The sequence below is a fragment of the Chiloscyllium punctatum genome, chromosome 18, assembly GCF_047496795.1.
Source record: "Chiloscyllium punctatum isolate Juve2018m chromosome 18, sChiPun1.3, whole genome shotgun sequence".
Lineage (NCBI taxonomy): Eukaryota > Metazoa > Chordata > Chondrichthyes > Orectolobiformes > Hemiscylliidae > Chiloscyllium > Chiloscyllium punctatum.
The window spans coordinates 84,153,015-84,167,209 of record NC_092756.1 but is presented as its reverse complement, the minus strand read 5'-3'; the positions used below and the strand labels follow the sequence as shown (position 1 = coordinate 84,167,209).

Here is a 14,195-nt window from a genome sequence, read left to right as displayed (position 1 = left end):
ATGGTTCTGTTCCTGAAAAAACACAACTGTAAGTGAATTATGGATTCCCATGGGAAAAAATGTTATAATGGGAGTTACATTTCTTCAGAGATTTTCTGCCCAGAATTCCAGTGTACAATGTTGAAATACTGTAATGTCCATATATATTAATGTACATTCCTAGCTGTCCTTTAGGGAAAGGAACTGCTGTCCTTACCTGGTCTGGCCTGCAAGTGACTCCAGACCAGAACAATGTGGTTGAATTTTAACTGCCCTCTGGGCAATTAGGGTTGGCCAATAAATGCTGGTCTGGCCAATAATGTCAACACTGTATAAATGAATTTCAAAAACTCCCATCCTCTCTACTTTGTTTTCCCCCTTTAAGATATTCATGACCAGAATCTTATCTCCTAAAGTGATTCAGTATTTGGCTTTATAATTTTGAAGGAGGAAGCCCTGAAGAAGGGCTTATGCCCGAAACATCGATTCACCTGCTCCTCGGATGCTGCCTGGCCTCCTGTGTTTTTCCAGCATCACAATTTTCAACTCATTTATAATTTTTAAACTAATTTTCTAATTTAACTAATTTTTGGTCAGGAGCAGATGTGACTTGAATTTGAGCCTTCCAGTCCAAGGCTAGGGACTGAGCCATAGTAATGTTTCTGTGAAGTAGCTTGGGACATTGTCTTACCATGAGTTAGATAAAGCTGTTGCTGTTTCATGTTCCCAGCATTTGCAGGAAACACTCTTTTTGCAGTATTGTATTTGAATTTTGTGCAAGAGTTGCATTCACTGATTCCATGCCTTTTGTGACCAGAGCCATCAAAGCAATTTTAAAAAAATAAAGTTGTTTGCAAGTGTGCAGCCAGTACTTCACAGGGAGCAAGCAAATGGTAAAACTGCAGTTCCTGGCCAGGGTTTATTGTCAGTGGCCAGAGGTTTGTGTTAATGGGCAGGGTTTAGTGTCCGTGTGTTTGGTGTCAGTGGGCAGGTTTTGGAGTCAGTGAGTTTCATGTCAGTGGGCTTGGGTATAGAGTCAATAGGTTCAGTGATAGTATGCAGTTTTAGAGTCAGTGGGTTTAGTGACAGTATGTAGTGTTTAGAGTCAATGGATTTAGTGTCAGTAGATTTAGTGACAGGAGGCAGGGTTGAGATTCAGTGGGTTTTGTGACAGTATAAAGGGTTTCGAGTCAGTGGGCTGGGTTTCGAGTCAGTGGGCTGGGTTTCGAGTCAGTGGGCTGGGTTTAGAGTCTGTGGATTTAGAGTCAGTGGGCTGGAGGTAATTCCGCTCACAGAAGGGAAGGAGAATGGCGTTAGTGCAGGCTGTGGTATCTGCTGCCTGGCTGGCCAAGGCAATCAGCAGCGCTAAGGCCGGACCGTTGCGGGTCTTGGACTCCTCCTGGTATTTGCCAGAAATGCAGCGGGACGGCAGGAAGGAGTTCAAGGAGAAGCACATCCCCGGCGCTACCTTCTTCGACTTGGACGAATGCAGGGACCGCTCCTCCCCTTACGAGCATATGGTGCCCGGGCAGGAGCTTTTCTCCCGATACTTGGCCAACCTGGGCATCTGTAACGACACCCACGTCGTCATCTACGATGCCAGCGATTTCGGGCTGTACACTGCCCCCCGGGTCTGGTGGATGTTCCGGGCTTTCGGTCACAGCCGGGTGTCGGTGCTGGATGGCGGCTTTATCAATTGGCGCAGGGAGGGTCTCCCGGTCACTTCGGAACTGCAGGACTACCCCGTGGCTGAGTACAAGGCAAAAGCCAAACCCCAGGTCAAAAGTTACCAGGAGATCCTGGACAACATCCAGAGCAAACAGTTCCAGTTGGTGGATGCCAGGCCTGAGGGCAGTTTCAAAGGCACCGAACCTGAACCCATAGAAGGTTCCTTAAAGAGTTTTGTTTTACTTGTTTTAACCCTCAAAAGAGCTTATTTCAGTATCGCACTCAGATCCTTTGTTTAAATTTCTTCCAACATTTCTAAGGTGTTTGCCAATTCTGCTTCCAGTAGTGGGCTTAAATCATCCGCCGACATTTCCGCCACCTCCAAAAAGACCCCACCACCAGGGATATATTTCCCTCCCCACCCCTTTCCGCCTTCCGCAAAGACCGTTCCCTCCGTGACTACCTCGTCAGGTCCACACCCTCCTACGACCCACCCTCCCATTCTGGCACTTTCCCCTGCCACCGCAGGAACTGTAAAACCTGCGCCCACACCTCCTCCCTCACCTCTATCCAAGGCCCTAAAGGAGCCTTCCACATCCATCAAAGTTTTACCTGCACATCCACTAATATCATTTATTGTATCCGTTGCTCTCGATGTGGTCTCCTCTACATTGGGGAGACTGGGCGCCTCCTAGCAGAGTGCTTTAGGGAACATCTCAGAGACACCCGCACCAATCAACCAAACCGCCCCATGGCCCAACATTTCAACTCCCCCTCCCACTCTGCCGAGGACATGGAGGTCCGGGGCCTTCTTCACCGCCGCTCCCTCACCACCAGACGCCTGGAGGAAGAACGCCTCATCTTCCGCCTCGGAACACTTCAACCCTAGGGCATCAATGTGGACTTCAACAGCTTCCTCATTTCCCCTTCCCCCACCTCATCCTAGTTTCAAACTTCCAGTTCAGCACTGTCCCCTTGATTTATCCGGACTTGTCTGACCTACCTAGCTCCTTTTCCACCTATCCACTCCACCCTCCCCTCCCTGACCTATCGCCTTCATCCCCTCCCCTACTCACCCATTGTACTCTATGCTACTCTCTCCCCACCCCCACCCTCCTCTAGCTTATCTCTCCACGCTTCAGGCTCTCTGCCTTTATTCCTGATGAAGGGCTTTTGCCCGAAACGTCGATTTCACTGCCTGAACTGCTGTGCTCTTCCAGCACCACTAATCCAGAATTTCGTTTCCAGCATCGGCAGTTATTGTTTTTACCTAGTATGTATTGCCAATCAGGATTACCTGTTGGGCCGGGGGGGGGAGGAGGATTAAGACAGTGAAGGGGTGGATATTTCCATGAACTGATGCATTCTGTAATCTGTTGCATTTATTGTAGTTTTAAACTACTTTTAGGGTTTGCCAAGTTAGCTCTGACTTTCATTGCCCTGTTACAGTATGTTAGGATAGTGATAGATTTATGTCATGTATTTCACAGTCAACGTTACCCAACATGTTCCCTTAACTTTTGAAAGGCAGATTGTAAATTTAGTCTTGTTACACTGAGGCCCTACTATGACACGGCTGACCAAGACCACGTTTCATTGTCAAGTTTATTACAAGAGTGCCAGTGCTGAATTACAGAAAAACTGATTTAAACAGGCCAAATTACCTGATTTAAACAATCAGATTTTGTATCTGTTCAATACACATATAGACAGGGTGGTTAAGAAGGTGTTTAGCATGCTTGCCTTCATTGCTCAGACCTTTGAGGATATGAGTTGGGATTTTGTGTTGAGGTTGTACAAAATATTGGTGAGGCCTCCTCTGGAAGTCTGTGTCCAGTTCTGGTCTCCCTGTTATAGGAAGGATATTATTAAGCTAGGGAGGGTTCAGAAGAAATTCACCAGGATATTGCCAGGAATGGAGGGTTTGAGTTATAAAACTAGGCTGGGGCATTTTTCACTGGGGTGTCGGAGGGTGAGGAGTGACGTTATAGTTGTTTATAAAATTATGAGTGGTATAGATAAGGTGAATGGCAGGTGTCTTTTCCGTTGGGTGGAGGATTGCAAGACTATGGGTCATATTTATAAGATGAGAGGAGAAAGATTTTAAAAAAGACATGAGGGTCAACGTTTTCACAGAGTGGTTGGTGTGTGAAATGAACCTCCAGATGAAGTGGTGGATGTGGGTACAGTTACTTTTAAAAGACATTTAGATAAGAACATGAATAGGAAAGGTTTGGAGGGATATGGACCAGGAGCAGGCAGGTGGGACGAGTTTAGTTTGGAATGATGGTCAGCATAGACTGGTTGTGCTGAAGGGTCTATTTTGTCCAAAACTACCGATGATGTTTGTCCATCTCTGTGATGCAAACGTTTAATGGGCAGCATAGTGGCTCAGTGGTTAGCACTGCTGCCTCACAGAGCCAGGGAATGGGTTCGATCCCACCCTCAGGTGACTGTGTTTGTGGAGTTTGCACATTATCTCAATGTCTGCATTGGTTTCCTCCGGGTTCTCCGGTTTCCTCCCACACTCCAAAGGTGTGCAGGTTAGGTGAATTGGTCATACTAAATGGCCCATGGGATGTGTGGATTAGGTGGATTAGTTGGAGGAAATGAGGAGTAATACGGTAGGGGGATAAGTCTGGGTGGGTAACTCCTTGGAGGGTCAGTGTGGAATTGTTGGATGAAATGACCTGTTTCCACACTGGAGGGATTCTATGAATTAGAGAGTAAAGCAGGAAAGGTATTTGAATTCTGATAAACCTCTAATGATTAAACATCCATTGTTGATACAGACTAACAAACAGTGTTGCAAATGTTTGACTTATGTTCAGGTTAATAGCATATGTGGTATTAACTGGCTTGTTTGTTTTATGGGAATATCATTACTCATCAACTCACTTCAGATTTTAAACAGTGATATTGAAATTCTCCACTGAAGTCTGATTTAAGAGATCTGAAGGTACAGATTCCAAATTGTCCTATAACACATTAATCTAGCAGTAGAGGCCCACATCACATATAATGACCATGTTCAGTAATACAGCAACACATAATTTGTCTTACATTCCTTTTCTAAGCAACCAGGGTACTGCCACTCTGGAAGCTCATTATTATGGCTGGGTTTTCAAACCAAGTAGCTCAGAAATCTACAGTAGTCAGGATAATCTATTCTTGATGTATGTATAATATCCCACCCTTACCAGGCAGGTTAGTCATAGATTAGCAAAAGCAAATGTTAGGGGAAATTCCAAGTGCATTAAAATCTGAAAATAAGGTCCCCCACTGCTGATTCCAAAGAAATCCAGACTTGCACTTGTTTCGTATCTTTCACAAGCACAGGCAATCTTTTCAGCCAGAAAAGTTCTTTTGAAGAATGATCTGCATTGGAAAGTGGCGGATTCAGCAGCGCAGAGTCAATTTCCCCTAAACACAATGTGAGAACGACCAGATAATCTTTTTGATAATCTTGAGTGAAGGATATATACTGACCAAGACATGTGGATCAGCTCCTCCATTTTTCTTCCAGTAGTGTTAAGGGTGATCAGCCAAGCTCAAAGAATAAAATCCTTTTTTATCCAAAGGGGCAAACACCTCATATTCCAACGCTAAAAATGTTAGGAGAGCAGATTGGATAAAGTAAGAGATTTTGGTTTTAGAAACCTGTTAACTTCTTGCAGGACATCTGAGGAGAAATGGGACACAAGTTCTGAGAACAATCGTGGTATATTTGCCAGTATGCTAGTGAGATTTGTATAGCATTTGACCATTGCGACAGATGTGATTTCCTTGAACTGGATTGGGTTTCCTTCAATTCACACTTTTTAATTTGTCTTATTTCTCAAGATATTGAACCTGGGCACATCCCCGCCAGTATCAGTATCCCCTTTGAGACCTTCATGGATCCAGAGACTCTCAGGATGAAGAATGAAAAGGAGCTGCAGTGCTTGTTTGAGGATCACAATGTCGACCTGAAGAAGCCACTGGTAGGGACCTGTAGTATTGGGATCACTGCCTGCTTTGTTGCCCTTGGTGCCCAAATCTGTGGGAAAGAAAATGTAATGATCTACGATGGTTCCTGGCAAGAGTGGTTCACCCGAGCCGACCCCAGTCACATTATCTCGGAGAGAAAGAAGAAAATCCAATAGGCAACACTGAAAGCAATGTTTTAGATTGTGCTGTTCCCGTACCAAAATTAGTAGATAATTTGAGAGTCATTCTTAAGTTTTATTTGACTAACCAACGAATCTATCTTTTATTGTGTTGGAGGTAAGAGGAGAAGGTCAAGTGAAACCAAGTATTTACTGGCATCCCCCACTATCCAAAAGTAGAGCATTTCTATGAAATGTGTAAAGCAAAGCATCAATTCATATGGGAAAAGTTTCACCTTTATTCATAAAAGTGAAAATCCTCTTCAGATTTACGAAAACGTGTCCTAATGTAGGTCTTTCGTAAAAACGATGTGGCTTGAAGCGAACTTGTGAAAGACAAGGGATAGCTGTACTTGAAAGGTTTGATCTATTCCCTGGTAGAAGGGCCCTGTGACCAATTAGCAAGTGTTCTTCTGGGTATTGATGGCAACAACAGGTGGCCCTCTTCTGTCATGTTGTTTCAATCATAGTTTTGTATTTCTCAAATGACGATTTGCCCGGAGACTCGACCTTTTTCACAAGATGCAGCAGGATGGCAGGCAAAAAGAAGCCAAGGACAGTTTGTCGAGAACCCGCTCTAAGTGCTGAGTCAGTGATAGAAAGGTGATGGGAGATGTGTGACTGTGAAGGGAAATGAAGCCATTTCTGGGGAAAGTTTAGCACCTTCCAGAAGCATTCACTGTTTTGTTTCTTGCCATATTTGTTTGGGGCACTACATTGTCATTTCCTGAAGGTGCTTGAAGTGCTGAGGCTGAGTGTCCGCTGAGTTTCAAAATGCTTCTCTCAGTGATTTACTCCTTCAATGTGGTGACTGCTCTGTGTAGCCAAGATTTTAAAGTGAGACCAGATGATTTTTGATGAGTATAGGATGCCAGAAATTGAAATGAGTCTGGCATATCTTTGCTTTCCAAGTGAACGTCTTTGTTTTTGAGTCAATGTTCCTCTTCTTATTAACATCATTAACTGTAAACTCACAGCCGATACAACATCACTTGTGGGTCAAGAGTTAGTTTACTTATGCTGCACCCAAAAGTGAGAGAGAAATAAAGGCTACATTCCTGTTCTGTTCTTGATCTAAGCCACACAACTGAAAACAGAAAACACTTCCCCTCAGCATGGAAGAAATATTGTAGAGGAGAATAAGACTTGGCTGAACTATGCACCCTGTCTGGACTTGCTTCGTAGAAATTGAGAATGTCTTCAGGGCAAGTGTGTATCTTATCTCCAGTTCTGACTTGTTAAACTGGGAACGCTCCATTGTCAATGACAGTAAAGTTAGCCTGGATTGCAGAATAAATAGCAGTGAACAATTCCTGGCATTGCAATGAAACCTGTTTCTTTCAATAACATTCTGAACATTTTCTAGCAGCATGTTCAGCCTTGTTATTAATCTTTATATGCTTAATACATACCGAATGTGCCTCTGTCCTTCTCAATTTACACACAGGCCAAGTATGTTGTAATGTAAATTTAAAATATACATTGGAAAAGGAGATGGAACATTGTACAAAAAAAAGCCTTCCCTGTACAACTAACTGTGATTAAAAGAAATAATGGTACAGGAGTTGGCCAGTCAATACCAAAGTAATCTATTTTGTTGCTGTAAAAAGTTTCCCTTGGGCTACTTGAAATGTTTAATTAAAATCTTCAGAGTTTCGAAGGATTTTTGTGAGACACGTGTCCAGAATAGTTTTGAGAGAAGCTTAATTCAGATGAATAGTCAAAGAGGGAATGAGGGGATTATATTACTGCATAAATTTGATGAATTTGAGTTTGCACATTCTCCCTGTGTCTGCTAGATGAATTATTGAATGTACTTGCAAATATAGAGTCGGTTTGATACAATGAGAAGTCACGCAATCTGAAGTATTCAATCAGTCTGTAACAGATAAGCAATTGCAGAGCAACTTGTCTGTGGGCTCAAGTCCCACTCCAATGACATCCAGCACAAAATCTAGACTGATTCTCCAATGCAGCATCCAAGGAGTACTGCACTGCCAGACATACCCTGTTTCTAGTGAGACAATAAACCAAGGCCCTGACTATGCTCCTCGATCAAACTGAGAGGCAAATAAACAATGTTACAGCTTCAGGCCACTGAAAGGCTTGTCAACACATGTTGTAGATTAATTGTTAATTGTGTCCCTGACCCAAGGAATGCCAATTGTAATCATTTTAATAAAATTAATTCAGTTAAGTAGTTTGATTTGACTCCTTTTTGCATCAAAGATCAGAGATATGAGAAATGGGTTAGTCTTTACTGCAGTTCATTTGGTCCAAATGTTATCCTTGCTCTCACAGAATCTGTACAGTGTGGAAACAGGCCATTCATCCCAACAGGTCCACACCAACCCTCCAAAGAGCATCCCACCCAGACCCATCTCCTTATCCTTTCCCTGTAACCCTACGTTTCCCATGGCTAATGCACCTAACTTATACATCCCTGAATACTACGGGGCAATTTAGCATGGCCAAACCACTTAACCTGCACATCTTTGGACTGTGGCAGGAAATCTCATTGAATCTCATCTACTCTATATTTTTAAAGTACATTAAACAATTCATCTAGCAGACACAGGGAGAACGTGCAAACTCCACATACAAAGTTGCCCAAGGGTAGAAGTGAACCCAGGTCCCTGGGGTGAACATCTCAGCCACCATTTCATCTCTCAGAACCCAAAACTTCAAAAGTGCCCCTTCTGAGAGACAGGATTTACAGGCATTTGGAGAGACAAGTACTCATTTGGGATAGTTAGCATAGTGCAGGAAGTCCATCTCGCGAATTTGATTGAGGTTTTTGAAGGGGTGATCAAGAAAGTTGATGAGAGCAGAGTGGTAGACATTGTCTGGCAAGGCCTTTGACAAGGAACTGCGTGGTAGGTTAAATCTCATGGGATCCAGGGAGACCTAGCCAACTGGATGCAAAATTGGCTTGACCATAGAAGACACAAGGTGGTGGTAGAGAGTTTTTTTTTCCAGACTGGAGGTGTGTGACCTGAAATCAGGATGAGAATTTAGGAGGTATGGTTAGCAAGTTTGTGGATGATGCCAAGATTGGTGGTATAGTGAACAGTGAAGAAATTTGTCTGGCAATGCAGCAAGATCTTGATGAACGGGTCCAGTAGGCTGAGGAACGGTAGATGGAGTTTAATTTAGATAAATGCAAGGTATTGCATTTTGATGGACCAAACCAGGACAAGACTTACATAATCAATGGTAGGGCCCTGGAGAGCATTATAAATCAAAGAGATTGAGGGGTAGATGTTCATAGCTCCGTGAAAGTCAAGTCACAGATAGACAGGATGGTAAAGAAGGCTTTCAGCATGCTTGCTTTCAAAGGTCAGGGCACTGAGTATAGGAGATGGGATGTCTTAGTTGCAGCTGCTCAAGATATTGGTGAGGCCACAGTTGGAGTACTGCATGTAATTCTGATAGCCCTACTATAGAAAGGAAACTATTAAACTAGAAAGAGAGCAGAAAAGATTTACCAGAATGCTGCCTGGACTGGAAGGTTTTGAGCTATGAGGAGAGGCTGGATAGGCTGAGACGCTCTTCCTGGAGCAGAGGAGACTGAGGGATGACTTGATAGAGGTCCATGAAATCAAGAGAGGCATAGGTGCAGTGAAGAACCAACAGCTTTTCCCCATGGTAGAGGAGTCTGAAACTAGAGGAGAAATACAAAAGGGTCGAGAGGGGCAATTTCCTCGCACAGAGGGTAGTAACTGTCTGGAATGGACAGCCAGAGTTAATGGTGGAAGAGAGTGCAATTTTGTCATTTAAGAAGCATTTAGATAGGTACATGGATAGGATAGTTATGTGAGATATTGTGTTCTATTAACTCACTCACCAGCTTGCTATATTCATTAATACCGGTTCCTGTTCATTCATTCATAACCTTTTACTAGCCTGTTATTTATAATATCACTGTTTCATTCTTTCATTCTTAAAACTGCAGTTCTGTATTATAGTTTAGTATTGCAAGATAGACTAAGACTAAAGCAGTACTTCCAAACCCATTACTGTTCCTTCACACCTTCAACCCTTATCAGACCTATTTACATCAAAAGCTACCTCTGTTAAATATCAGACGACTCACCTATTCAGAACAATGTCATCCCTGACCTCATGTCTCCAGTACCTATCCGAAACTATGGAAAGAATATATTAATCAGCCCTTACCAACCGTCTCTCAGACCTGAATAGATTACAAAACACCAAACATGTTCTCCAATTAGTATGCACTTGTTAAATAACTGGGCTGTTATCCCTTTACAAAACTAATTGTCAAAACAGCACTTATGTGAAATTGTATGAATGAATGAAACGCTCAAATTTTAAACAAATTTCAACCCAGCTATGGTAATCAGTTTAATATCCTTTAAAGTTTTATTAAGTACATGTACAATTTCTAACTTACTTAGAGCATGTAGGCCTAATATTTTTTATTAACATTAACTAACTTAAAGGTAAAAGGACTAACATCTCTTAATTATGCAATCGGATCAGACAGACACCCTTAATCCTAAGAGGAGCAGCAGCCAGCTCTTAGCTCATATTATAACCCATCTCCTATTTCCCAGGAAGGAAGCCCCTCAAACTTTTGTGTACCTGAGATAAAACAATGTAACACCATAGTATTGAAATTTTAATAAAAGTAAGAACTGTGTATAAAGAGGCTATTGTAAGAATTGTATTTCAGGATTTTATTGCCGCCTCAAACTTGTGCTAATCCAGATGCTGAATAAAGAGTCTATTTTTGCCACTCAGCGATTTTGGTCTTTATTTGAACATGATCCAACAGGTACGTGGTAATATGGACCAGAAGCAGGCAAATGGGTCTAGTTTAATATGCCCTAAGAGGGCTTATGAAGGACTTGCGTCCAAAAGGTTGATCCTCCTGCTCCTCAGATGCTGCCTGACCTGCTCTGCTTTTCATGCACCATACTTTTCAACTCTGTTCTCCAGCATCTGCATTCCTGACTTTCTCTGATTTGGGGCAAAGGGCTTGTTTCCATGCTGTAGACCTCTAAGTAATCAAGCTTTGCGGGACTGAAACAAGAACCAATTTGATCAGAAAGTGAGAATAGTCCAAGAAGGAATGTATTAGTAGCTGAAAGTACAGCAAAGGGAATTGACACTGTTCTCTGCAGCATAGAATGTGTATCCTGACAGCCATGATTTGGAGATGCCTGTGTTGGAACTGGGGTGGACAAAGTTAAAAGTCACACAACACCAGGCTGTAGTGCAACAGATTTATTTGGAAGCACTAGCTTTCGAGGCTCTGTCTCTTCGCCACCTGAAGAAGCAGCACCTGAACTGGGAGAATTGGGTGTAAGTTCATTGGGCAATAGCGCCAACATGGGAGAAAGTACAATTTGACCTGTTGAGATTGTGTCCACCTGAACTGTGCCTGGACTAATGTCCTCGTGAGCTGCGTAATTAGGGACATGAAAAGTGCTTTAAAATAAACAAGACGTTGAGGGATCAAGCCTACTGGGTGTAGCAAAACAAGGGGGAGAGTCGAAACAGGTGATCAAATTGGTAATATGGGAAATGAAGGTCGGAGAATCGCAGGAAGGCACAGGGAGGAAAATAATTAACAATTCACCAACAGTCAAGGTTACATGTCATAAAGATAACAAAAAGAGAAAACCAAAGGCCTTTTCTGAAGCAAACAAAAACAAAGTATTGGACAAACTTAGCAGGTTTGGCAGCATCTGTAGGGAGTAAAAAAAAGTTCATGGTTTTTAGCTCGGTGACCTTTCAGACTTGAAAGTAGTTCAGAAAAGGTATTTATGCTAATAACACGGGAGTCGGAGGGCAAAGGAGAGAGTGGACAAGTAGGGATAGAATCCAAAGAGAGAAATAAAGAATAGCAAATAAAGGGATTGTTGGTTGTAAACTGGGTGAGAAAAAAAGCTAGGTAAATGATGATGGCCAAAGTCTGTTCCCATGTCTTATGTTTAAACGTTGAAGTAACATTAGCTCCACCCAATCTGATACTGTCATATTAGATGTTTTCTGCACAGTTCTTGCAAGTTCTGACAAGGAATGCAAACTGTACTAATTGCTATTATACAATAAACCATCTTGAGCACCCAATGCAGAGGGTGGAGGACAATTCAGAGGATCTCCTCATGGGTTTGCTCCTGGGCCTGGCCAGGCTGGCCATTAACAGGTCCAGGCAGCAGGCCATGGAGGCAGTCGTTATGGCCGATGGGCTGTCCCTCTTCCACGGTTACGTTCAGGCCTGGCTGTCCCTTGAAGGAGCACGCAGTGTCTACCAATACCCTTGAGGTTTTCAGGGCATGGAGTGTTTTATTTCCCCCTCTAATTCTATTTTGATTTAATTCCTACCCTCCCTTTCACTTTTTCGTTCGCTTGGTTTATTTCTATTTCTCATCGGTGGTGGTGGCGGGGGGGTGATTCCGACCTCCCACCGCCAGGGGTTGCTGTATGTGGTGTCTGCAGTGCTTTCTTCCCCTGGTCAGATTAACAACCCTTAGCATTGGAACTTGGGCTTCCCAAAGTAGGAAATTCTGAAGAATAATCACTGGAATCCCAAACGTTAATTCTATTTTGTCTGTCCACAGATGCTGCTAGACTTGCTGAATCTCTCCAGCAATTTCCAACAGAAATAGGAGCAGGAGCCACTTGAATCTGCTCTGCCATTCAATAGGATCTTGACTGATCTGACATTCCTCAAATCCACTTTCCTGCCTTTTTCCCGTAACTCTTGATTCCCTGACTGATTAAGAATCTGTCTACTTCAATCCTAAATATACACGAGGAGTCCAAACCCACAGCTCTTTCCTTACATAAGTGGACCAAACATCTCACATGGAGAAAGTGAGAACTGCAGATGCTGGAGATCAGGGTCGAGAGTGTAGTACTGGAAAAGCACAGCAGGTCAGGCAGCATCTGAGGAGCAGGAGAGTCGACATTTCAGGCATAAGCCCTTCATCAGCAATGAAGCTTGTGCGTCGGAGCTGAGAGATAAGTGTAGGGCGGGTGGGATTGGGGAGAGGTATCTGGGAAAGCAATAGGTGGATGAAGGTGAAGGAGAAGGTGATAGGTACCTTTGATAGTGTGTGTTTCAATGTCTTGTGTCTCTCTCCATGGCAGTTACTCTGACTGATTTTCAAAATGCCTGCCTTTTTTATATCCCCAACATCGGATTGTCTCATTGGTTCAGTGTGGCAAAACAATAAATTCAAACTCAATTGGGTTTTAGTATCCTGGGGTATAATTTAAATTGATTGGTTAAATTATAATTGTTGTCAAAACAGCAACCAAGTCAGGTATTTATTTCACAGTCAAATGTTACATATTTTCAATTTTCCAGTTTACTCTTAGACTGCTCTTGTAAGCTCTCAGTGCGGAACAGCATTCATACTCTGTTAAGGGTACAGTACACGCCTTCAACTTCATAACATTAGGTTAGGATATCTGGTCAGGATGTGCAAGTTGGACCGAAGTGTCTGTTTCCGTGCTGTATATCTCTATGATTCTTTATGTCCTTCCTGACTTGTTATAACATTTTCTGACTTAATTGCACCATATAGAATAATAGAAGTATATCTCACAGAAAGAGGACCTACAACCAATATGATTGGTCATCAACGAATCTGCTTATATGGTCCTCATTAACTGCCTTTCGTTTGATCTTCCATAGGGTGAGTGTGACATTGGTATGGCCATCATTTGTTGCACCTCCCCAGTTGCCCTCAAATTGATTGGGTGTCTCGGCCATTTCAGACACAGTTAAAAATTAACTACATTGCTCAAGGTCCATGAAAGGCTGGTAGATTTCTTTCCATTGACTTCACATTCTCCCCAAAGTGGTGATACAGAAATATATATAAGTCCTATCTATTGTCCAGTTTTATAGGATTTTGGTGAGATCAAGCTGGAGTTGTTTATATAGCTTTGGTCTTGTTACCTAAGGAAAGAACTTCCATGCCTTGGATGGACTCAGACAGAGCTTTATTGGATTGAATCCTGGAACAATTGGGTTGTCCTAGCAGAAGTGATTCAGTGAAATGCGTCTATATTTTTTGGCATTTTAAACAAAAAATGGTGATTTTATATCAATAAATTTTAAAATTCAGAGACTTAACAACGTGGAGGCTCTGAGGCTCTTTCCCCTGACTGGACGTTATGGTCTCCAGAGCTAGAACAGGGGGGTGTCAACCATTTCGGACTGAGGATCAGACCCACCACAGCAAGTGAATTTGAATTCAGTTAACAAAATTAGGAAAGGAAGCTTCTCTCAGTAATGGTGACCATTAAATTATCATTGATTGGTATCAGAAACAATATCTGGTTCACTAATGACCTTGAAGGAAGGGAATCGTCTGTCTTTACCTGGTCTGGCATGTATGGGACTGCAATGTGGTA

The 14,195-nt window shown here is 42.7% G+C and overlaps 1 protein-coding gene across 2 annotated transcripts in view; it reads left to right on the top strand.

Annotated features, from left to right (window-relative positions):
• Window positions 1-1,225: 1,225 nt before the first annotated feature.
• Window positions 1,226-14,195, top strand: part of LOC140489263 (3-mercaptopyruvate sulfurtransferase-like) — a 31,015-nt gene continuing 18,045 nt past the window's right edge. Inside the window, exons 1-2 of one of the 2 annotated variants that reach the window (XM_072588629.1) lie at window positions 1,226-1,866; window positions 5,491-5,630. In XM_072588629.1, the coding sequence (XP_072444730.1) occupies window positions 1,287-1,866; window positions 5,491-5,630 (720 nt within the window). In that variant the 5' untranslated portion in view covers window positions 1,226-1,286. Of the gene's footprint in view, window positions 1,867-5,490; window positions 10,562-14,195 lie in introns of those variants that run through there. The other variant, XM_072588628.1, reaches the window with a different exon arrangement.